A 26192-nucleotide genomic window follows, 5' to 3' on the forward strand; every position below is an offset into this window, starting at 1 on the left:
CACCAGCCACACGCTTGTCAGGAACACATATATCCACCAAGGAAATGTAGGGAGCATAAAAAGCCCAACTAGGGATTTCACAACAGATAGTATTTCTCTGTTACCGGGTTTTCTCTCCTCGGGATAATTTTCTGCATGAATATGGAGTCTCCTACCCAACAGAGTTAGCATGCAGTGAGACTCAGTTTCAAAACAGCTTTCTAACAGCTTCCTCAGTTCTGTTAAGACACAGCCCCCTAACACAGGTGGGGTCAAATGTTTCTGAGCCTCTCCCGAGTTTTGGAGACATGGCACATGCCTCTCGGAGGCTGGAAGTGTTTTTACCCAAGTCAAAAACTTTCTTAACATCTCTATGGGTCCCTTCCAAAACTATGGGATATAGCCTTATGCCCGAATGGAGGAATTTCTTTCCTCCCTTCTCTATGCTTAAAAAGCTGACACAAAGAGCTCAAATCTCAGCAGCCATCTAGGAACCAGGTCTGTCAGAATGACTTATGGCAGGGTTAATAAAGCTGCTAGCTCAGGTAAGCAGGGAAACCACCCTTCCCCAGGCACAAGCACCGTACATATATGCCGTCTCAATCATTTTCACCAGGTGAACCCCAGACAAGAACCTGTTAGGGAGAACAGCTTTGAAGAGAAACACATCCTTCCCCAGAAGCAATCTAAGAAACAAAAATTGAAATCTAAAAACCAGTAAGAAGAACTCCTGCCCTTCCACTGCCTACTCAACAAATGAAGGCAGCGTTGCTTTCTCAAGCCACCACCCAGGGAGCCCGGCTGCAAGCACGGTGGGAGCCGTGGTCTCCCATCGCTGTGCTGTTACAGCTCCGTGCCTGAGCTGGGCCCTGTGCTGGATGCCGCCAGCTGGCCGTGTCTTCACAGCCCCTCACTTCCCTATCACACATACATCTCATCCTGCTCCCCCGAGGGAGCCACGGGAACGGCGCCAGAAGGTTTGGTGAAACAAGCCAGGATGACAGCATGGATGGAAAAATGAGGAAGCATCTGACAGGGCAATGTTTTCTTGCATACAAAACAGTGTTGTCTTTATTCCATCCCACCATGTCTCTGCTTTATTAACACAGGTTTCTGGACCTTCCGGGCTCCACGTACCCCAGGGAGAAGATGCTATAAACCGTGAACAAAAACTCAGTAAGTGGTGACTAGTGAATAATGCCTCCGAACGCCTGATAAGAAGGAGGAACGGATGCCAACACCGACTCCCCAATAGGTAGAAATGGCAGCATTTCTGCGTAGCCCCCTCCGAGGCAGCTGAGCATGCTGCTCGCACAGCAAGTCCAGGTCCCTTGGCCTTGCAATCCAAAAGTAAATGTCATTCTTTGATAAAACTTTCATTCCTTGCTCCACTGCCACCAGACACATTTATTCTTCATCCTGCCTTGCCTCTGACCTTTCAGTCTGCAACTCAGACTACATGGGAATTACTGTAAAAATACCTTAGATCTCCCAGTAGCACCAAGGTGGGACATGTTGCAATTTTAAAAATGAGGATGAGGAAAGCTAAGTGCAGAAGATGGCAATTCCTGAGCCTTGTAAAAATAAATGTTCTTAAGGCTCACTGTGTTGGTCATTACACTTATTTCTGAGAATGTTTTTGTTTTCCTGAATTAGGGTATTTCTTCATCATGCAAGTTTACATTTCAAATATCAGGCAGTAGAGTCAGCTGGAAGAAAAATCTCAGGATTTTCAGTTCTCATTGGAAGCATGCACTGAAACCACAAAGTTTCTGTCCTCCCTGTCCTCAATGAGGAGGGCTGGAACAACAGGCACGTGCTGAGTGACACCAGTATTAAAACATGTATCATTTTAGACTCTTAACTCAGCACTTGGAGCAGCTATCAACAGGATCTTAACTAGAAGACCCACCTAAACCCTTGCTCTGCTAGGACACTTCATGTATAACTTGGACATACATTGCCATGGTTACAAAATTTTCTGTTTCACACAAAAACCACCAAGAAAACCAATTCTGGGGGTTGATTCAAAAAGGTTTGACAGTAACTAGGTTTCAGGAACTCTACTCTTGAGAGGGGCTACCTCATGGTGCCCATTATAAAATAATATAAACAAAAGTGGTTTTCTGCTGGGTTAGTCTTGCGGTTGATAGGTAGATAGGCAGACAGACAGACAGATAGATAAAATTGATAGATAGGTAAAGGTTCTTCCTGCCAAAGAAGGTAAAGCAGAGAGTCCTCTCCAAAATGCTTAGGGGTTTCTGAGCAAACTATACAGTGCAGGACCAAAAAACAAGAGTGTATTGTTTGACAGATACAGATACAGCTACAGATCTTTCTCAGGCTCTAAATTAACTATTTTTAATTAAAAAAAGTACAGCACCTTAGGAAAGTCTCAGTCTGTCACCTTGAGATGCTAAAGGAAGGGAAGAATTTAAGGGAAGGGCAGAATCACCACCAGTCTGTGGAGATCTTGATAAATACTTTCCATGTAGCACAGTGCTGTCATAATATTATGTCATTTTATGGAGCAGGACACTAAAAATTAGAGAAGAAAAAGCCCACAACACTTACACAAGCTAATAAGGTATTCTGCATTGCTCTGGGATGGGCTATGGAAATGCACACAACTTGGCTAAGCAGTAACTTGCTTAACCAGTATGATGCTCTTATTTTCATAGTGTAAGCACAGCCCTTCTGGGCAAGAAGCACCTCATGCATCTGCACAGTGTGAGGACGGCTCAACAAAGTTGATAATGATAATCCTAAGTGCCAAAGTCACCCATGAAAGTGAGATTTAACTAGTTTTGAAAATTTCAGTGTGGGTGTGCTCTTGCACAATACTCCCACATCATCTTGCAAGGTTTTTTTGCTGCGGGGTCAATTCTGCAAAGCTTACAAAGTCACTTAAACTGTTGATTAATCCCCTTAAATGCATATTCAAGCAAGAAGAGGCATTTAAACTAAAACCTCTCAGAGAAGACATCTTATGTTAATTGTGATCTAGTTTGACAGAGCCCTAATCATTATTGGGATCGGTAATAGATCATGTAACAATAAATTGATAATTATAATAATGACAATCTTCTTAATAATAGTTTTCTTACTTGGATTAGGAACAATATTAACCTCATTACCGTTCTTTTGTTTGTCATTAGTATAACAAAGGCTAAATAAAATGCATTTGAAGAGATCTGTGTTACTGAACCAGCATGTATTTTTAGACTAGATTATGGACGCTGAACTACAAAAATTCAGTTTACCAAACTATAAGGCAAAAGTTATTGTTTCAGAAGAAACATGCTTCAGTTTATACTGTGCCTTGCTTTCCATTTAAATAAACAAAGCTGAAGAGTTGCAAGCTCTTCCTAGCAGTGGGATAGGGGGGCTGAAACAAGCCTCCTCTTGCACGGGGCCAGCTGAGGCAGGCTCACAGCCAGCAGTTGCCATAACCATCTCCAGGACTCCAGGCTTTAGGTCCAAGAGCAAAAGCTTACAGCCTCTCCAGCTTAAATTAACTCTTGTTGTACCATTGCTCTGACACCTTCAGGCACTCCCTGGCGGACACAGGAGTTGCTCTTTCTCTCTTTCTTTCTTTCCCTAGTTTCTGTCAGCATTTATCTCACCCTGTCTTCACCTCAGCCTTGTCTAGTCTCAAGATGCAGAGACTCTGGTGAACCAGATGCTCTCAGTAGGTGTCTTCTCTATATCGCTCCAACAGCAAAAGATGTGAAAACACCTTCTCCACAGCCTTCCCCCTGCTACAGAGGTGGAGGGTCCTGAAGCTTCAACTACGGACAAGGAAAGGGAGGCTTTACTTCTTCACCTAAGGTTTTTTCCTGACTTATCAGTTACAGAAGACACTCCACTACTGGGCAGAAGGAGATTTCTAGCATCAGGGTGTCAGAGAACCGTTGCCCATCTTATACGTACATTTTCCTCCTTACCTTTCCAAGACAGTCAAAAGAAATTTAAAAAGAAATTAGTCTCCTATTTATGTTCATGTTACTTTATACCTAACTCACCATTCTTAAAATTAAAGAACTACAGCAGCCAGAAAGCAGTTCAAAATCACCTCTTAAAGATAATACATACATTTATTGTGATCTAGGGAGTATCCACCAGTTACTCATTTACATCACACCCTGTACCTCTAGAGCATTCAGGCAGGCAGCCTGGAAAATGCCATTATTTAAATGTAAAGCAAAATGAGGCTTGCCTAATCAACCACCACGCAATCACATCTTGTAAGGGGATCCACATTTGCAAAACAGAGTCCGAGATCACTTTATCTTCTTTATTCTTGAAAGGAAACCTACTACAGCCTGACAGCTCTAACAGTAAATGGCACGTACAGAAAGCACTTCCACAGCCTGCTGCCAGCAGCTGAGCCTGCCTTGCAACAACAGCGCTGAGCACCACAGCAAACAGTCATGGCATGATCAGAGTGCCAGCTGGAACAGCTCTGCCTGGTGTTTCAACAGCTGTTGAGAAAAGCTGGGTTCGCCTGCTACAGACTGTACCGCCACAGGAGCTTCAGCTGGGATAGAAGGCGAGATAAAAAGCAAGAGTACGTAAGCTCCGAAAGCAGAGTCTTTGTAGAGTGAAAGAAAATGGTCAACACCAAGCAGAGAAAGGAATAACTAGAGCAGTATCTAGGGCAGGAGGGAAGAAGTCAGGGTTCCTCAAGTCAGATCTCTTCTCCATATCTAAGGAAAGCTAACAAAAACACAAGGCTGTGAAAGAAATGATGGAAGTCTATTAGCATGCCAAGGAAAACAACTTGTCTAAGTCTGCATAATAAGTCATTGGGGAAAAACAACATCAGTAACAGGCTTCCCAGACTAGGGATATTCTATATGCTGAAACTCCTTTCTGTGCTGTTTGTGTTTCAATGGCTTCTCTACAAAACATGCATGGCAAAAACCATTTACTAAAGTGCCAGAAATTACAGACACAACTCTCTCTTATACAAAATCCCATCACATGTTTTTAGCTTGATATTGCAGTAGCAAATGGTGGTCCCAAACATATTAAACATATGATGTTCTCGGGATCACATTTAAGCACACCAAAAATGCATTCCCAGGACTGGGACTCTCTGAACAACTGGGACAAGAATTTTCTAAATGACAAGAGATCGGGGGCAATGGATGGGAGCAGCCCAGTACTGCAAAATCAGAGTGATAAACAATGATTGTTCTGATCAATTTCTCTTACGAGTTCATACTCACCCGTACAACTACCACTTGTACAGACACATGTTCAGGCAGTCGAATGGGAGCCCGGAAATGCATTGCCAAAGCTACCAGAAGGTGAAGAATGGAAATCAGATTCTTGCCATGGATTGCTGCAGGGAACAAGGGAAATGAAGCAAATAAAAGAATACTACAGCCTTATTTTAAAAAAACAGCTCTGGGAAAAAGGCAGGGGAAAATGCATTTAGTGAACATATTCTTCTTTCTTTTTATCCTTCTTCCTCTTTTTCCTAAATGAACAAGGCCTACAATATAATTTTACAGGTAGCAAAGCCTAGATTCAACCCTCCCTTTAAGTTACGTGCCTAACTTAGGAGTCCAAACACTTCAGCTCCCTCTCTAGTCAATGAGGACAGGCAGACTCAATGACTTGCTTTCCACTGTACTGGAGAATACTGGAGAATTCTGCTTTTAGCAGACTTCCAAAGTGTTAACACAAGCTTTCCTGGCTGTAAGAGATGAAGCCCACCCACTACCTAGGTGCAGGGACTTCTCAAATTCCATTCTCACTTTCAGATTGTAACAGGCCATGCTTGAACAGAGGGCACTTTCTGCTTAGCCTGTCAGAAGCTGCATCCTCCAGCAGGATGCAGGATCCTTTTACTCTCACTGTGGTGGCCTGAAGGATTAGACCACCCTCTAGTATTTGAATGACTAACACATTTCTCATATCTGTAGGGATTCAAATTCAGGAAGCAAATAAAAAACTTTCTAATGAAAGCATATCCTTAAAGGAACAAATTACTTCAATTATCCCATAGCCATGTACATCTGTCCTTAAACAAAGACCACAGAAGATGGTACCTGTTACAATCCATACATGGATGTGGTAACACCCTCTACGCAAACAAATAAATAATTTTTAAAAACACACTGCATCACAGAGAATATGATCAACCTATTGGTTATCATACCCTCCTTGCCTGTGGAGCTGAGACAGAAAGCACAACAGAGTCCTTACAGTCAACGTTCCACTTGATTGTCCAGCCATGGGGTCGGAGTAAATCATGGACAGCTTCCAGGACTGTCTGCAACTTTTGTTTCTGACCAATTTCAGATTGCGTCACTTCTGCCACGTTCAGTTTACGGTCAGCCAATTTTTCTGTATTTGAAAAAAAGAACAACAAAAAGAACAGACAAAATCAGATCAAACAAGGGCCTGGGTGGGAATACCAAGCACAAAGCACTGGGCCGAGCTGGACTCTGCTAGCAATTTTCCAAGACAACAATTTTCCTCAGAAAGCAAAATAGCTGAAAACAAACCTTTCATCAAAGTGTGTCAATTCCAATAAAACCTGTGAGAGAAAACTGGTAAGGTCTGGCAGAACGTGCTCATCAATCAGGTGTCAAAATATATAACAACTTTCAGACAGGCACCAAGTTAGTAATAATATTTATTGTACCTCCCATTTTCTTTCACTGCTGAAAAGCATTTGGCACAACACAGCCTTCACTACACAAGGAATCTGCACAGGTTTAATGGACTTCTCTAATAACAAGTTAATTTAGGACAAAAAAGGGGAAATATTGTGTGAACATTTACTTCAGCTTGATAAGCTTTATTTCAGGTTAGCTGAAGGTATGAATTTAAGCTAAAGCAAACTTTGCCTCCTCAAACCATCAAAACTCATAGACTCATATGACCCACAGATTTGTACTGGCTTAGTGGAACTAATTTAAAGAAAGAAGTTGGTAAAATCTTGTCATGTTATGACATTGTCACATCATGGTTGATTACTTCCAAAAATGAACTAATGCAGGAAATTTTGTAAAATGCCGTTACTAAAATTTGAATTCTGTTTCTGTAATAGAATTATTTATTGCCAAAGTCATAGACAAGTCATTCTTCTCTTCCTCTGCATTGTGGCCCTTGCCTAAGACATAGGAGCTGAATTTCTCTAAAAAAGAAAAAAAAAGAAGAATGAGAGCTGAGGAAGGTAGGGTAGCGTCCTCCAGCCACCAGAGCAACGGCAACAGCTGATCTCTTTTCTCCCTCCACCCTGGGGAAAAAAATGGTCAAACTCACTCTGCTGCTGGGACTAGGAGGTCAGGACTGGCTGAACATATTCCAGTTATATATTATTATTCCAGTCTTTAAAACAAAAAAAAAAAACCTACTCAACCAAAACTGTTTTCACAAAATGGGATGGGCTTCAACTCTAAAGACTATTTCAGAAACATTTCAGAGTTGTCAAAAACTATTATTCCAATAATGGAAATATTTCTGCTCTCAAGTTCAAGAGTATGTTTCTTCTGGACTTTTTACCTAGCTGAAGATACATATATCTGTTTTTAAAAAAGTGACAGAAATACAAAAGTACTTTAATAACCCAAACAGAAGACACTTGCAGGTTATCAACTCACAAATACTTTGAACATTTTGACTGTTTCTATCAATCTGCAGGAGGAAATTTTTATCAATATCTGAATAATATTAATAGGAAAAATGTTCTTTAGCCAAGATGTCTCTCGGTCTTTTTTAAACTGACTACCAAAACATGCAAATATTATTTTAAATTATTTTAGACTGTTTTTTTAAAAAAATATTACAAGATTCATTTTTTGGTCACGTGTTATGGCTCCTATCTATTCTCAGCCCAGGTTAGCTGCCAGTCAGCAAGCAGAAATTTATTTCCTTTCACCCTGATACCACGTGTACCAAGCCACTCCAGCCTCTCTGAGTGGCACTACTTGTACCTTGATAAAATTAACTAAACAAGGAGCTCCACCTCAATCAGTCAGACAGCCATTTGCTAATCTCTTACTCCAAACTGCTTCAAAATAAGCCCGCTGACAAGCTGTTGTCTTTCATCTTTTTTTTGTGTCTGCCTATCAAGACAGATCTTCTTGAAACATCTCTCTCACACAAGGAATGATAACTACTACTTGAAGTTTAATGATCCTACTTTGTTAGCCCTTCCTGCAGGCACCAGAAAAGAAGACTTGCACTACAGAGGGCTGACTTAATTCTGAGGCCTCGAGCATCAGGAGCACCACCACAAGCATGACGTGCTTTACCTCTTGCATCAATGAGACAGCATGAAGATGGATAGATTCAGTAATATAAGTCTTGCTGAAGAAACCAAGACACCACTGAAGAACAACAGAAGATTGGGGCTGAGTTGTCATAGCTTCAGGTCAGGGGAAAAGCATTTGCTCTCCAGTTAGAGGTCCAACAGGAAGAAAATGAGGAAACACCCGTCCAGTTAAAGTCTCAGGCTGCAAGGTGTACATGCCCACCTCTCCTCCTGTAAGCAATGCTACGTTCAGCTGAGCTACATATGTATGTATGCATGCAACTAAGCACCTTCTGCATACCTGAGGGTGGAACCATGGCCTCCACAGGGAGTGTACGAAAGCAGTGATACATGCTATGACAAATGGCTACAGTGAAATGCACTACCACCTGCTGAAACAGCAGTGTCTATATGTTAAGAAGTACAACTGTATTCACACAAATACTCCCCAGCTAAAATTAACTCTACACCCCTGCTCCCCACCATGTCTGGAGGGTCCCAGCTGCAGTCTAATCGAGCAGTGTTAGAAGTACTCTTGTTTTATTCCTCAAATTATTTTTGAGGAGTTTTAATTGCACACAAAGTTAATTGTTGTTAACCAATTTTGAAAGCTTGTGAATGTTCACCAAAATGCTGCGGTCCTGTTATTTAAGGGGCATATGCAGAAAATTCAGCAAGCAGCATCCGTTAGCACCAGTGGAATTAGCACCACTAGGTCCTCTTGCCTGACTCTGACACATACATCCCACATCCCAGCCCACTCTTGAAAACATGTCATAAGTAAACTGAGAGCAGTCTGACTATCCATCTCCAAGACACAGTGTGGATTTACAATGGCACTTGAAGCTTCAAGTCTCTTGGTTTGCTAAAAGCACCCCCATAAATCACTGCATCATCATAAGGTTTTCTCCATTGTGCTTCTTGCATGAACACACACATTGCAAAGATGTAAAGGGGTTGCAAAATCACAGTCGCTTAACTGAGTATATCCTTTCATGAATCATTTGCACATAAGTGCACATTATGAGTATGTGCCTGCTGCCATGCATTCTCTTTTTCTCATTTTTATCCCCTAAAAGTAATTCTATCAGGACCTCAAAAAAGCTCTCAGCCCAAAAGCTTTCAGAAGGAAACTATACAGACAAAATTTTGGACCATGCAGCTTCTGCTTGGTCCCCCAGTGTAAACATGAATCTCTTCACATTTTTTTTGCCACATATTTCAGCTGTCTGGACTATACTTAGTCCATGAAACAGATACCTAGGAATCATCTGGATTTCCTCCCCTTTCAGCAGACAGCCTGAGAAGAACAGATGGAGAAGCTGACACTGTAGCTATCAGTGAAACAAACTGTATCCCTGGTGAGATGGTGAGTTACTGCACAGATCTGCTGCTGTCTGCAGCTTTGGAAGAGATTAACTTTGGGCCCCTTCCAGTCTTTGGGGACGCCTTCTCTTGTGTGAACTCACCTAGCAGCTTTTGCAGCACCTGCCCATCATAAAGGTCCTCTTCAAGCTGTTTGACAATGATTCTCTCCTCCACCAGCACATCATTAATCCAGTCAATTAGAACCTGGAAGTACAGAAAAAGGAGGCAAATATCTAAAAACCACTGAAATATGTTCCTTCCATTCAAGGCAGTAATGAGGAATATAAAACAAAGCACGAGTAACTATATTTATGTATTCCCAAGTTACAGAGAAATATAACAGACAAAGAGATGCTTTTGCTCTGTTGCTTTTAATTCAGGTCTTGCAGCATGGCAATTTTAGTGCCCTCTATTTTTCCTCATTAAAATGTCTCCTTACTGCACCAATTCTAAAGCAAGTAGCAACTAGCAGCTCTGCAACAATAATCTTTGCTAGTATCTATGTTTTCCAGGTCCCAAAACTCATCTTACCTGTTTTATGTAAACAGCAGACCTGCCAATAGATGACAACAGTCCCACGCTCCCACCATGATCTCTACCTGGAATAGATGTGAGCAGTGTGCCAGAAAGAAGAGCTTCAGAGGAGAAAGAGTGAATGCTCCTACTAACAGGAGCTAAACAGACCCACTAGCTAGATCCCTGCCATTAGCAACAGAACAAGGCATTTCATCTTAAGCTATTGCAGAGTACAGAAGTCTGGACAAATGGGCCTGATAACCATTCTACAACGTATATAATAGTCCCCATATGCTGACTACCATAACTATAAAAATCATTCAGTCACCTGCAAAACAGGAATGAACATAAAGAACCTTTAAAAAGAAAAGGAACTGAGTTAAGCTTTCCAGGTGCCAAAGACAGTAATTTCCAAACAGTTACAGGAAAAACAGCCTTGACTGTTTGAAGTTGGCAGTAGTGCTTTCCTCCAATTTATTATTTGGAAAATCAAATTATGCAAAAATAATATAGTTCTGTGGGAAGAGACACAATGTTAAATCCTGCTAAATCCTTGATTCTATATGAGGACAAGAGTTTTGCCAATCAAAGACATGCAAAATCCATTAACTCAAGCCACCTAAAGCAATAAGCCTCATTTAAAAATTCTGCAGTTTTTAATTTGCTTCATATAAAATTGTGGATTCTTTAAATTCACTTTCTGATGAGATCCCATACTTCTGCCTCTTCTCAGCAGTCATGACCGCTAAGAAAGTTTTGGGGTTTTAATATAGAAGAGATTGTGACACAAAAGCAAATAAACAAAATATAGACAGGCTTGCACTGGAAAACACCCACCTTGGCAATCCTAGCAAACACGAGCATTTGAATATGTTGGTCACAAGGACATTTAAGTAATTCAGCGTGGCTACTGAGGTTCATTGAATGTACCAACCTCAAGTAAGTTTTGCTAGGCTTAGTGTTGACAAAGAAGTTTACAATCCAAACACGAAATACTAATGCTTCATGTACCTCTAATCTATATCTTTAGTACTTCCAAAGCATGCTGAAAATGTGCAGGGCTGAAACTCAGCTCTAAAAATAGTGTAAGTGGCAAATTTTAGCTAGGTGATATGGCAACCAGTCAATTCATGGAAAGCAAGGATCAGCATCAATGCTCACGTATGTGAATCACTTCTGCCCTCTAAGCTGCCCAGAGGGATGAAAAATCTCAATAATAAAAATGACTCCTCTAAAGAGCTTTCTTTCAAAATAAAGCTTTTCCGTAAGTTATTCACGAGTCAATAACAGCAACTTGTATCAAAAGTGGTCTTCTCTAGAGCAGGTAAAGGAAAAGTGGAGGTGACGTTTGAAGACAGATGTGGATATACAAGGATGTGCTCTGCACCAGTATTATTGCCCCACTTCTCCCCTGTGACCTTGCAGGAACCTTATCTATCACTTGTGCCACTGCCTCTATCAGATGGCCTCCGCTGTGCGGTTACAGCTGCCACCACTGTTCCAACACATGCCGCCAAGTTGTTCCACACTCTCACATCCACCTAATGCCATTTGTCGGGCAGGAGGATCATACAGTTTCTCCCTCTCCTTCCCCTGCCTCATGCTCCCCTCCTGCAACACCTTCAAGGCTTGCACTGCCAATGAACTGACAACCGTACTTCTGCTTCAGCAGCCCAGCCTGCTGGCACGTGGGCTACCCCTGGCACTTGGGGTCCTGGATTGAAAGGGGTATTGCAGCACCATGCCCTGGCAGGTACAGTCGTCCTCTCACTTTGGCTGTGGTCACAGGAGCAATGCTGGGAAGCCTGTCTCCTGACACATGCTCTGACATGCCCTGGAAACCATCTTGCTTCTCTGTCACACAGCCTGATACATACATCACATATAGGCAGAGAAAAATGTCAAGACAATTGCTCTTCCTGCATTTCACCCTCTAGCAGTTCTCAGGATGCCTCTTCAGCAGTCTCTGGATCAGGTAAACTCTCCCTGCCCAGTCCTTCTCCTTTAGGTTTAAAGCTAGGGTTTTCAAAAAATCGTAACATGTCAGCTATCATCTGGCATAGGGCATCAAACCTTTGGATTTCCTTTGAAAACCCTAATCAAAATTAGCTCATCAGAGATTATAGCCAGCAAAAGTTAAATGCAAGAAGATGCAGCCTAAATAAAACAGCAGAGCTCTGCTCTGCAGGTGGGGAACCGTGACCACATTTGGAGAGAAAACACCAATCAGCTATTCTTGTCTCTCTCAATCTTTTTCAGGGGATAGAAGGACATTCATGGTAAAGGGCTGGAAAGAGACATTAGACAAGTTAGCAAAGGATTACCACAGCTGGAAGACAATGAGAAGAGGGATACCATCCTTCACCTCGAAAACTGTTCACAGTGATATAGAAAAGTGAGTCCTAAATAACAGATACTTTCTTGTCCCAGATCATCTAGAAAGAGATTTTCAAAGCCTGTCAATAAGGTGACTGCCCATTTCCAAAATGATACAAGTTTGACACACATAGACATCAACAGAAAAACAACTGAAGAAATAAAAGTCATTGAAGATTTAGGTCTTCCATGAGATTTACAGAGCAGACTTTCAAAAATTATCTGAAGTTCAGCTGAAATTATCATTTGATTATCAGATCCCATTACAGTCCCTACAGGAAGAGGCAAGATTTCCAGAAGTCATCAGAAGCATTGTTAAAGGAAGACTCAGGATGCTAAACTATTTGAAACCATTAATAAACATTTTATTTTGTCTGTCCTGTGCTGAATGGTATTGAAGTCAGAATCTACAAAATGCCAAGGGATTAAAAATAAAAGTCTGGAAGTACCTTCTAACGTAGGAGCCAACATCCCACTTCCAAGAGTGCAGCTACACAGGAATCACAAGGTGGCTTTGAGTACAGGGTGTTAAAAAAGGGAAATACTTACACTATGTGCTACTTAAATGTTTCAGAGAAATTTAACACTGAAAAACTTTTGGCAAAAAAGTACATAAAAGAGAGACAAATTAAACAAGGTCTAGCCATAGTTATTTTATTATTTTAATAGTTCAGCACCTGAATGAAAGAAAAATATCCCAAGGAACATTCTAACTTCTTTAGTATTCAGACTACAACTCCAGCTCTGCTAGAAAAAATGAATTTGCAATTTATATTTAAGAAAAAAAAAATCCAAGTGTTTTTTTTTTTTTAACAGCCCTTGAAGACTGGCAAGTGCTGTAATTAAAAAACAAACAAACCAACCCCAAAAATCTGCTCTCCCACCCCTTGATCTCCTGACTGTGTCTTAATTAGGAGCCTGGAAAAATCTTTCTGCACAGAATTTTATTTTTTTTTTAAACTTTTACAAGAGAAATAAAGCACCATATTGCTTATTGAAATGATGAACATCCAGAAATACTTTCTGGTTCTGCTCACAGAAAGTCAGCTCTCCAGTTCTTTGTAGTTGCTCCTTCACGCAAAGACAGAAGCAGAAAATATTCAATAATCTGAATGTCTAAAAATTTAGACAGCTTGATACAGGCACAGAGTACTTGGTGGGAAGCAGACAGAAGGTGCAGGCAGAGAGCTTTTCCTGTGCATGAAAATATGCTTAACTTCGATCTGTCTGGTCTCACACTCCTCTACCCATTCCTTCTTTTCTGTGCCTGCACTTCATACATCTGCAGTTCAATATTGTCTTTTAAGCTTGGGCTACATGTGCTGCATTAAATAACGGCTGTAAGAGAAACACTGCAGGACTGAGGAAGTGCTTTATTGCAAAGCCTGTTCTCCCAGCGTCAGCTCTAACACTATGCCTCTCCTTACATGCAACGGCTGGTGAAGCCACCACAAGATCCCACATGTAGCTCATGATCTTCAATGCACCTGAGACTCATCTGCTTGTTCAGTACTTAAGAGACTCACAAAACAGCATGCAGGTACATGGAAACATTTGTTAGTTCACTTAACTTGTCATACCTTCATAAAAAGCTGCTTTTCTATAGTCTTCCATAGTATTTGGGATTAGCAGCATGATTTTAAAACTTTAATACAATATCCCCATGTCCTCAAAACCATGCCTGCCCTTTCATGCATATCCATAGTCATATAAAACATCTCTAAACTTCATCAAATGCTCAGACACAGGCGTTTGTAGTTGTAAAATTTCCAGCAGTGCTTTAAATTCTGACACATCCATTTATCGTATCATTCTTAGGACAAATGCATATGTCTGGTTAAATGAGCCGTGTTGCATTACTAAACACTGGGCTGAAAACTGAAATTCGCCATGAGGCAGACAGCTGAAACAAAAGAGCGCTAGAAATCTAGAAGGAAAATGAGTCTGCCTGGCTGACTTTTTTTTTTAGTTCATGCAAGATGGGTTTTTACATCAAACTTCACCAGCTCGGTGAAGTATTTTTGTTCTGCAGGCTGGCTGCTTCCATGGCGGTGAGGCACATTCAGAGTTAATCTGCAGAGTTCAAGGGCATAAAGACCCCACAGTCACTGCTATACAGTAATGAACAAAATGAAAAACAAGACAAAACACATGAACGCATCTGGCACAATGGCAAAACAGGAAGCCCAGTCACCAAAAACAGCAAAGAAAGAAACCCTCATTTCAATGACCCTTTTCCCCCCGACTTCTGGGAGAATTAGGAAGCAGAGATCAAAGGTATGACAGCTTAACTGGCTTCAGGGTTGAGAGTGGAAATTAATATTAAAAATTCATATTCAGGCCTGGAAACTATTGACTAAGCACAGAGCACTGGCAGCCTGTAAACAAAAAGAAGGCTTCTTGTTTTCAAAAGCAGACCACAGAGCATTTAGGAAGCACGGTTTCATTTGGTCACATGTGAAACCTTACCAAAAGGACAGTGGCTTCATTTTGGTTTTCTCTTCACCACAGTGAATTTAAAAAAGCCATAAAATTAGACATGGAAAAAGGCGATAATTTCTAGGACAGTGAATGATTTAATACAAATGAGAATGTTTACTCATTTCAGGCAGTATCTAGAGCAGCAGTGTTTGGATCTGTATTAAGTTTAGACGAGGCTTTAAAGGCCGAAAGTTGTTGCAGTATCAGCCGATCTTACAGAAGTCTTTTGCAGGGAGGGAAAGCATCTTGCAACTGTGACTTGCTGTCTTTTGTCAAGGCAACGCACTTTCAGACAGGACCCAATTCTTGCAAGCTGCTGTTCTAAAATTTTGGGTTCAACTAGTAGAAGCTCTTCTTCATACTTTTCTTACTGAAATACATGACAAAACCCTAGCAAATCTGCCACTTATGTGAAAAGTTAAAATATCTTTTCAAAGTCTCTGACTCAATTCCTACAGCCTATTAACTCTAACTATGTTTAGGATAACAACCAGCAATGAAGCTTTTGAAACTTTTACCCTTCAGCCATATCTGAACCAGAAGGCGGAAAAAAGATTCCTTCCACCTTTACACCCAATACACAAAGAAATACACATGAACAACAACGAAAGCACACATAGATCAGCTTCCCTTTTTTTTTTTTAAAAAGTATTCAAAAGAGAGCTAGAAGAACCCCCAAACCCTCTTTACAATTAATGACATGGACCAACTAGGGGAACTTTATATATTAATGGAAACTGAATTTTAAACAGATTCACAATAACATACAGACTAGAAACCTGACTCTGAAGTATAGAAGAAGAAACAATGTATCACATGACACCTCTGTATCCGATCACAAAACAGCCCAAACTTATAATTCAAATGCTTACTTTAATTTAGATGTGCACTTGTCACTTGGCAAATATTGGGCAATGAGTAAAAGAAGCTCACACATTTCAGACACCAGAAATAGAGTATTTTGTGAATAAATTATTTATACATATATATAAATAAAACGGTAACTCATCTCTCTTTCCCTGATCTGAATTTTCAGCTTTAGGTCTGTTCAGCCATGTACGAAACTGTGTTTGATTACACACAGAGCAAATGAAGTGAGGAAAAAAAGGCTGCTGGCCACAGAGGGAACTTAGTTGAACACTTCATATTGACAAATTGTGGCCAACTATTTTTAGAATATCGTCGATGATAACAAACAACACTTTGAGGCATGATTCTAGTTCCTGATGATTTTCGTATGTGCAAGAGGACTTAAAGCAGGTATTTTAGCATCCCCAACTAAGCAGCCCTCAACAAGGGGATTCACTGTATATTTGCTTTAATAAGAGTGAGGAATTAGGTTTTTGCTGGGTTTTTTTTCTGTCGGTCTCTCCGTGTTACCACAATGCTATACAATCTGTCTCTCCAGAGTTACAACAGCTCTGTTGAAATGACTTCCAAACGCTTACACAAGCTTGCACTGATCAATCCACTATGCATATAATTCCTATGGCATGAGGCTAGCAGAAATTAAAACAACATTTTGTGGAGACAAAGAGATATTAAAGCAGTGTCAGCAACGCGTATCTCTGCTGCTTCTTTGCACTGAGATCCATTTACCCAACTGCATGTGACTGACAGAACAGAAACACTCAAAATCAATGATGGCAAACCATTGGCATGTCTGACTCCAGTGTTGAAAGAGATTTGGGCTGGCACCAATGAAACTAAGTCATACTGCCAAATTTCAAAAGGCATGAGGCTCTATTGCTGCTATTGACACATTCCTCATTCAGGGGAAAAGAGAGAGAACCACTTTGAACTATAAAAACCTCCATCTATTCAACTCCTCACTCCTTGCTAGTCCGTGGAGATCCTTCATTTCAAGCTCTGTGGGGCAGGCAGTCTTTTCTGCTGGCTGCTGCTGCATAGCACTTAGCATGGCTAATTCTCATCCAGCACTGGGGCTCTTCGAAAATGTCATTAACCACCGAAGAACAGAAAACAACGAATAAACTGCTCTTTTTTTTGCATTATCCAAACTCTGTGGCATAAAATAGGTTTTGCCAACATAATGGAAACCTCTCCCTGCCTTACAGATTCACACCAGTATAGTGTTAAATATTTCTCTAGCTGAATCTCTGTAAAAACTCTCAACTGCTGAGAGGTATGCAAATGATTAGCAATTACCTAAATTATATAATTTTCAAGCAGGCACTCTACAGGACACATCTCTCCTTTGAGGATGATCCCAAGGAAACAATCTCCAGTTACTTGCTGTTCCCTGCACGAGCTGCTCCAGTTCAATTGGTAACACGTTACTCTCTCTTTGTGCAAATGTAAGCTGGCGTCGTGAACCAGAGCCTGATTCTGCAATGTGCCGTAAGCACTCAGACACATTCTCGAGTGCTGCTCTAGCCCTGATTTTCATTCCTCCTGAAGGTTTTCAGGTTTTTAAACTGGAAAATACAAGCTTGCTAGACTATGACATCCAGGGAAGACTCACCAACTCATATTAAATTCAACAGCAAAATTCCCAATTTAAAAGCAATTCTGATCTCAGTATCAAGTCTCCTGGATCACAGAGTGCATCTGGTTCCTTCACTGCAACGACTCTGGTTCAGATGAATTATTCATGATAATATTGCTGCTCCACTAGCAAAGAAACCACAGTACATTTTGAAAGAGTGGTGCAAGACCATTGTACCTTTTGAGAGAATTAATGGACTTAGGTACTAACAAAGAAAGAATGTGCAAATTCACTTAATTTAAAACCACAATGTATTCCAGGTGAATTAGAATAACAAAGAAATTTGAGCACAGCTCCTTGCTAAACTCGGTTTGATGTGGTTTTGTAACCCTAAACATGTTATTGCAGTGTTAATAACTGATCCCTGGGCTTGTTTTAAAGGTGTACCAGGTGAGCAGTTTACTGAGGCATTCCGTGAAGCACATGTGTGTAGCCAGGGTGCACAAGGTTTCCTGAAAGGAATGTGCCACAGCTCAACCCCCTATCTGGAGATGGTATCCACTATCCAAAGTTTTCAGACCCACCCAGCTACAGCTGCATTGTTGTCTCTAACAAAAATAATTTTTAAAAATAATTTTAAAATAATAAAGAGGAAGTGTAGTGGGAAGTATAACACAAGCACAAATGCTTTTTGGAAAGAGATCACATTTGTTCAGAATTGCCATCCCTTCTCTTCCTGCTCAAGCTTTCACTACATTAACCTCAACAACTCACTGCATAGAAAAGGATCTCCTAAACACTAGTCCTTCAAGATCAAATCCTCCATCATACCCGGCAGAAACTGTGAGCACTGCTGAGGCAGGAAGCCACACTTCACATCAGCACAGCTGGGAACACCATTATCAACACCTTGGGCAGGCGTCTCCAGTGACAATACAGATTCAGGACAATCTGGCCCCTGCCCCAGCACACAGGTAAACTGAGGACTTTTCTTTAAAAAAAACCCAACAGAATATAGGGCAAGAAGAATCTCAGTTCCAACTTTCCTCTAACACCAGAGGTGTCCTCGATGTCCCCTACCATGCCCTTGCTCATTTCAGTCCTACTCCTTCTCCTGAAATCTCACGAATGCTTTTCAAAGCTCCTTCCCTGTTTTCATAAACAGAAGGAGCCTAGGTTTATGTGCAGTGACTGCAGGCAGATTCAAGCCAAGCACTGATCCTTGCTGTGATAATCACAAGGATATAAATGGACAATGGAGCTTTACTCCGTAACTAGCATGAGCACACCTTTTCTTGTTTCTCTCGTTGTTGCTTTTAGCCTTACCTTGTTGATGACCTCAGTTTTCACAGATATACTTCAGTAACAAATTGTTATTCCTCAACCGTGTTCTTGGTAACCAGCTCGTAAATGACTCCAGCTTACTAGTTAAAGATTTCAAGAAGGACAAAATAGTGATTTCCTACCTTGATCAGTTCTTTGAACTTGGGGTCTTCTTTTGAGTTAGGATCAATCATAGTGCGTTCCTCATTCTCCTCTGTCCAAGTAAAATGGGAAGCTTTAGTGAGATTCACTTCAGATGTACACTGCTGAAATACTGCAATAATTCCTAATCATGAAGTGGCCTGTCAGCTGATCAAGAAATGACAGTGCCTAGTCATCATCTTAGCAAGGGAATATCCGATGATCAAACTGTTAGGCATTTTTAGAGTCACACAGAAAGATAACACAGCCCTAACTTCCCTAAAACAAGATTGTTTCCACTGACCTTCCCCAGCTCAGACCCTGCTGTATGCAGAATACTTCAGGAAAATCACTGTCCTCTATATCCTGTGGGGCATGTTAATATTAACATGCCAAAAAGTGCAGTCAACTACTTTTCTCCCTCTCCTCAATTTGTACTTAATTTCTATTTTAAAACACCTGTCCCAAATTGCACAATCTTGAAGAGTATAGCAAGCTTACGGCACTACACTCAGTGCAACTGCGGAGACTTGGGCTGACAGTTTGTGCCTCCATTCTCTGGTTCCCTGAAACCTGGTCACGCGTGCAGCCCTGAGTGCATGAACTCCTTAACCTCCTGTTAAACCGGAGAATGAAAATTACCCCAATTTATATCAGTTGTACTTGTGCATGGGGGAAGAACATATAATAGATTTCTCAGGTGTAAAGTCTTCTATTTCTTCTGTTACTGGGAGATGGAGAGAGGTGAGAAATGCTTTCCAATGGCCAGCAGGACAACCACAAGAGGCATGAATATAAAGATTAATTTTTAGAAGGGATGATTTGATACAGAAATGTTGGTAGCAAAATCAGCTTGAGCTCAGTGAGGCTAACAATCAAACAACCCTTGGCAGAATTATCTTCACAAAAGCACATACAGACACGTGCATCACGTGCATGTTTATATGCTACCGTAGATATGGACACCAGTATTTAGGAAGCAGCTGGAGCAAGTCTCGTATTTCAAATTCTGGTGCTTGCTTTCAAGTAACAGACCTCTCCCTGCACCCTTCATTTTAGCTCCTTTAGTAGCCAAGTGGTAGCTGTGATCTAGGTTAGATCTGTTCCTTTCAGTGGAGAGCAAACCCTGGCCACCACGCAACAGGAACACAAGGATGGGTGACAGTGTCACAGCTATGCAAGGAGATCCACATCTCTTCAGCTAAAATAATTATTTATAAACCCCATGGATTTATCTTTAGCTGAGTCTAGACAGGCCATATGAAATCCTATTTTCCTATTGATTTCTCAATCCTTCCAGCATGACAACAAAGGAGGGGTTTCGGTATGACCATTGGTCCGGCCATTGCCACACTGCATAGAGGAACCCTTTAAAACCTGACAATAACCAACCTACAGTGACTTCCTATTGCAGTGCTAGACTTCACTGCTGTCAGATGGGAAACAAGACACTCGCACATCCTAGACACAAGACAGACTATACCATCTAACTGGTTACCTTAGACTTCACCCAGACATTTGGGTTCAGTATTTTCTAGGGCCTCTTATCTTTATTAAAAAAATAAGACCCTGCTATCTGAACATACTTGACAAATTTCCACAAACCTCTGAAAAAACATGAATTGTTTTGCTGCTTTTTATTCCCCTGTTCCTTTACTTCCTCATTACTGCCTAGGATGAGTCAGGCAGTCTAGTTGTAAGGAAGTGACACCCACTACACACCCAAAATACTGCTAACTGAAACCCTGAACAAGATTTGACCCATAACAGTATACGATTCACCACAAAACTTTGCTTAAGGTTCACTGGTGGTCATGTCTTTGCATGACAGGCCTTCAGGAGTGGTCCTGTATCTTCTAAAGTCATACACACCTTTAGTGGTACCCAGAAGAAATCACTGGAGACACTCCTGATCCATACATATACACAGAGGAATCAACACTTTGCTCACGTCTCAGAAGAATAGTACTTTGCATTTCCCACTACTCTTCTAATCAAAAAAACTAAATGACTAACACTTTTTTGGTTTTAATGTACTGTTTTATTATTTGTCTCCATGACAGCTTGCTTCAGCTAATTCCGTAGATTAAAAGACATATGGCCAGGAAAGAAAAAAGTGGTTTATTCCAACAAGTTTTAAACAGTTTTGCTATTAAATTATGCTGTTGCTCTTGTAGGGACTGGGGGGTGGACGGGGGGGGGGGGGGGGGGGCACGGAACGGAGAGAACAGGAATTTGAATATTTACCTTTTTTCTATAAAGCATTACTTGTTTTACATACTTCTATCCTAATCACATTTAATTACTATTTTCAGCAGCCTAAATGCTCATCTGTTCATTCAGTATCAGGTCCCATTTTGCGGTACTGTCACTTGCAAAGCAGCAGCAGTAACCCAAGGAGGAACATGGCATCCACTAGTTAACTACAGTGTAGTATGTACGTTGAGACAAAGCAGTCTAAGGGTTCCACAGGAACCACGACACACACTTCTGCTACAGGCTTTCTGTGGGTTGGTCCTTTTGCACTTCAGTTCCCCACCTATATATACAGAGAGAAGATACCAATTCCTTACCAAAGAAGGATGTCTGAGATGCACTTGGCCAATGGATTAATGGAACTGAAGTAAATCTTAAGCAGACAAATTCAGCAGTATTTTCCATCTAATTCTTTGCAAATCTCAACTTTCTGTCTACTTTCAGGATGATCACAGAAGAACTGAAGTTCTCTGCCAATTCATTGAACAAGTCAAGTTTCCCACAAACTACCTACTTTAAGTGTATCTGCATAGCTGGCACTGCTCTTTAAACTCCATTTTAGCCCTTCTAATTTCTAGTCTACATGTAACATGCAACAGTTCTCAATTCTCATGCCCAATTCCCTCAGTTTCAACTGAGCAATCTCCATTCAACAGTAAAGCAATGGATATGGGGGTCACAGTGGCCACCTTCATTAATAATCGCTTAGTCGAGGTCTGTAGCATGAATACTTTACCTAACAGCGTGTCTTCTGGATGGATGTCCACGGTGCTTGGGTTCATTGGTGCATTGATAGCATTTTTACCTTCTTCTTGGAGGTCACTCACTGAATAGAGGGAAAAAACAGAAAGAAAGACTGTAATAGATGTAAAGTTTGCAGATATGTAGGGGTTGAAGAGGGTATTCATAATAAGAGAAAACATCTGGTAGATCAATTTCAAAATGGGCCCACCGTTTATGGAATTAAGAACTGCAGCTGCAGTGGAAAATAAAATCAAAGTAACATCCTTTCGTAGCTTGTTATTAAACTGAGCCACCACACAACTGGCTGAAAATATTTTGCAAGAAACCCAATTCTGTGGTAAGAGCAACCTCAGAGTACTTGTTTCTCCAGAAGGAAGGGGTGTGAGTTTTGTCTGCAGGACAGGCCAGATCTAGAGCAGACAGCAAACTGTAAAAACAAATTCCTTTTCTGATAGAAGAACCACCACTCATCATCACCTTTTCCACCTGCAGAACACCAGGAACTGCAACTTGCTACTGGCCTTATTAAAAGCCTCAAAGAATCCCAGGGAGACCTATCAAATAAAAATGAAAATGTATTTAATTCTAGCACTGCCACTGGCTAAAAATAGATGTAGCATGATCTGGTGAACACAAATCTGGAATTTGTGATTTCAAGCTCTTGTCCTAAACCTACAACTCTCATTTGGGAAAGTCAGTAAAGTACTCTTCATCAATAAAATGGATATTAAAATACTTCTCTACGTCCTGCCACATGGGAGGAATTGAACTTGAGGACAAGTACTGAATAGCTCTTTAGTATCTTCACAGAGCTTGACAGTAAGAAAACCACTAGCAATGCTATAACACTTTTACACTTTCCAAGGCACATCTCCCCCTGAACTCAGATAATGATTATTTATTATAAGCCAAGCCATTGAAATATATGCATTTGAAATAGGAGATACAAAGACACCGTAACAGCCCCATCTATTCAGTGACAGTTCTGTGTTAGCATGGGCTAAGATCATTTGTGGCAGCATTTGTGGTATTGCAGTCTCCTTTGGGAGAGGTCCCAGTCCCATACTCTTTTCAGGGAAAAGCAAGGACTTCCAAATAAATAAGCTCTGCTAGACAAACTTTTCTGGGAAAAGAAAAGGAGGAACAGTTAACTAATAGTCACAGTATCCCAACAAGCAATTCCTTCAAGAACAGTCACTATTCCCCTTTCCCACTGGAAAATCAAACCACAGGCTAATCATTTGCATGCAGTCTGGAAAGGTTACAAAATCCTGCATCAGTACTTGCTTTTTTCCTGTTTGATAGAAGGGGAAAACACAGAGATCCTACTGCCCCAGAGGAGGACAGGGAAGAAGAATATGCTACAATCCCCACTCCTTCTCTCATGGATACCTGAAACAGGTGCTTAAAACAAGTTACCACATTTCTTAATAGCAGTTCCAAGATGTTAGTTAATTCTGGTTCACAGCATGATACTGAACATGACTAAAACCCTCAATTATGAAATGCTGTTCCTATGTTCTGCAAGCAACCAACACGAGTCTCATATTTTGAGACCTTATGGCTTATGAACCATAAGCAGCTGGTTAGAACTAACACAGTACAAAGCCTGGGGGAAGCGGGACTGCCAGCAGTAAGCACGGCTTGCTTTCTGTATTGTGTACCTTCTGCAAAGGGAAGGGAAGAGAACAGCATTCTCGACTGCAAACAAAATACAATGTCTGCAGGCTGAGATTTAACCTCAGCCTGAATAAAAGTCGTTATTAAAGAAACTCTTAATTACCCCTTTTCTGCACTCATTCTCATTTTCTTGGAAAGCTTGCCAAACAAAAGTCAGGGAGCTAAGAGGCCTCGTGCAACAGACCAAAACAGCTCTAACAGCCTGCCTTACCCAGCCCTGTTTGCATTAGGCCCAACTAGAGCTTTCTCACCCAAGCAGCTCCTACACTGTGATGCCAATAGGAATACAGTCACCAGGAGGCACAAGAAAAATCACGTGGAAACTGCACATTACAAGTAAGATTTCTAAAACCCTGCTAGGACTGTAAATGCCCAAATTCCACTTACATCAGAGTCTTTTTGGAAGTACCAGCCTTGTTTCTAGATGTAACTTTCTTTTCATTATTATAGCATTGCTGTCATTCTGGGAATGCCAAGCGTTCAATAAGGTCAGGGCACTGCTGTTCCTAATGCTCTGCAAATGCAGAAGAGAGCTGCTAAGTTCCTCTGGGCAGTGAATACATGGTACTGTCTTCAGTGTATGCTATGTAAACAAAATGCTGCATACATTTCAAGCCAGAATACTTTCAAATGCAGCTAAACTAGTTTTATTCCCAAAAGTTCAATTAAGATGATACACTTGCTTTTTTTTTTTTTAATATAAAAATGATCTCCACTCTTCCTAACAAAAATACCTTGTCTCTGAGCACTTCACTAAACTGAAAGAAAACATTAATACGAATTTGTGTATTAAGCCCCCATCCCTCACGACATGAGGAGCCACATAAAACCCTTACGCTTGCCTTCAGATCCAGTGCGGCTGGGCCAGCTCCCACAGGACCAAAACATCCTCTCCTACCGCTACCGGCAAAGCACGGCTATGTCAGCAGAAAGCCTCCCAAAGCCTGCTGCCCAGGGAGAGCCCTGCTTACAGAGAGCCCATACACCAGGTCCTAGGCAGACAGCTTAGGAAGAGATTCTCGCCATAAATGTAATGTTTCCTACCTCCTTTTTTGCGCCTCTTACACAGGAGCCCTGCCATCCCAGCCCCAGCAGCACAAACAGGTTGCAGATGAACCGCATGGGCCGTCTGAATCCTGAAGGAGCGGCAGCAACCGGATAAGGGGCTGTCAGCTCAGGACTGCCAAACCTACGTTAATTTGGGCATGGTGACACAGGAGGAGGCACTAAGATAGCCTCCCAGCTGCTGGGGTTGGCGGGAGGGGGGGACGAGGGACAGGAGGGAGGACACAGCACTTGGCCATGGACTCCCAGGCAGGAATCCCTCCCTGTCCTTGCCGCCTCTGCAGATAGCCAAGTGCCTCCCTTGGCCTGCTGCTGGCCGCCTAAGAGCGGGCACCTCAAAGATGGCATTTTCTCTGCAAGGAGCTTCCTGAGAAAGTCACCTCCACCCTCTGGCCAAAGCACAGTTGGGTTCCCCACTGCGACAGCTTGCCCCAGGAACACACAGGTTCACAGAGCAATAGTCAGCATGCAGACAAGCAACTGTGCTCAGGAACATAAATTTGCCAGGGTATTCCCAACACCTGCTGCACTCCAGAACCCTTTCACACTGCACTTGAGCAAATGTTGAGGACTTTTTCCCTGCTCGCTGCCCCCACTATTCACTTATCACTGTTGAGCAAAGAAACAGAAGCAGGAAAAGGAAAGCAAGCCACAACACTGGGAAAAAACAGAGAACCCACAAACGAGCAAGCAGAGACAGTTAAAATTAGTCAAGATGGAGCAACAGGTACCATTTCTGAGAATAACCTGATAGATGTTTTAATGCAAATTTACAACAAAAAACGGTTTTCAGCCCATGCTTTCACAAACCCAAAGGTACTGTAAAAGATTACAGATATTAATCGATTGGCAAACACCAACCTCCTCAACTTTGTACCAGCAACAGTGGCTTTGCTGTAAGATTTATACCAGATCCTTGCATCGAACGAGCCATCCATGCAAAAGGGCATTTTACTGGTAGAGCACAGCTGCACTTGCACAACAGGTTATAGTCATGGTAGGTCCCACATGAGGTATTACTGCTCCTTGCCTGCTCTTCACCTGCCCATTCACAGTCCCCTTCTTTTCCCCTTCCCTTCCCCACAGGAAGTATCTTCCCCTGTTGTGTTGGCATAGTTCTTTGCTCTCTAAATGAGATCTGTGTAAAATATCTTTCTCTAAATCCTGATCATTTCATTTCATAGATTGGTCAGAGGAAACCTGCAGTAGGGCAAGACAGGAAGGGGTAGGAAATTGAGTACAGGCTGGAGTAGCATCACTTGGTCCAGGCTGGTCCCCAGCAGAACCTTTCCTGTATCTGTTGCCCCAGGCCGGTTTGTTTGCTCCTGCTGGCACACCACAGCACGACAGCGCAGAGGTCTCCCTCAGACATGCCAGCAGAACTCGTACGAGCAGCCCCAGCATCCAGGGAACGCTCTCCTGCCCACGAAAGGAGTTTGCCCCCACCTTGACCCACAACACACACTCAGCTAAATGGTTACAGCCTTAACGTAAAACTTGCCAATGGTCTAAATGAGTCAGCTGTGAACTTACACAGGA

General features: G+C 41.6%; 1 protein-coding gene across 1 annotated transcript in view; it reads right to left on the minus strand.

Annotated features, from left to right (window-relative positions):
* The window catches only part of PARVB (parvin beta), a 65870-nt gene that overhangs the window by 18532 nt on the left and 21146 nt on the right, over positions 1 to 26192 (minus strand). Inside the window, exons 2-6 of the mRNA XM_050899173.1 lie at positions 21901 to 21990; positions 18911 to 18981; positions 9724 to 9826; positions 6199 to 6339; positions 5214 to 5329 (exon numbers count right to left, since the gene is read on the minus strand). Of these exons, the coding sequence (XP_050755130.1) occupies positions 5214 to 5329; positions 6199 to 6339; positions 9724 to 9826; positions 18911 to 18981; positions 21901 to 21990 (521 nt within the window). The remainder of the gene's footprint in view (positions 1 to 5213; positions 5330 to 6198; positions 6340 to 9723; positions 9827 to 18910; positions 18982 to 21900; positions 21991 to 26192) is intronic.

This window comes from Gymnogyps californianus, chromosome 1, assembly GCF_018139145.2.
Source record: "Gymnogyps californianus isolate 813 chromosome 1, ASM1813914v2, whole genome shotgun sequence".
Taxonomy (NCBI): domain Eukaryota; kingdom Metazoa; phylum Chordata; class Aves; order Accipitriformes; family Cathartidae; genus Gymnogyps; species Gymnogyps californianus.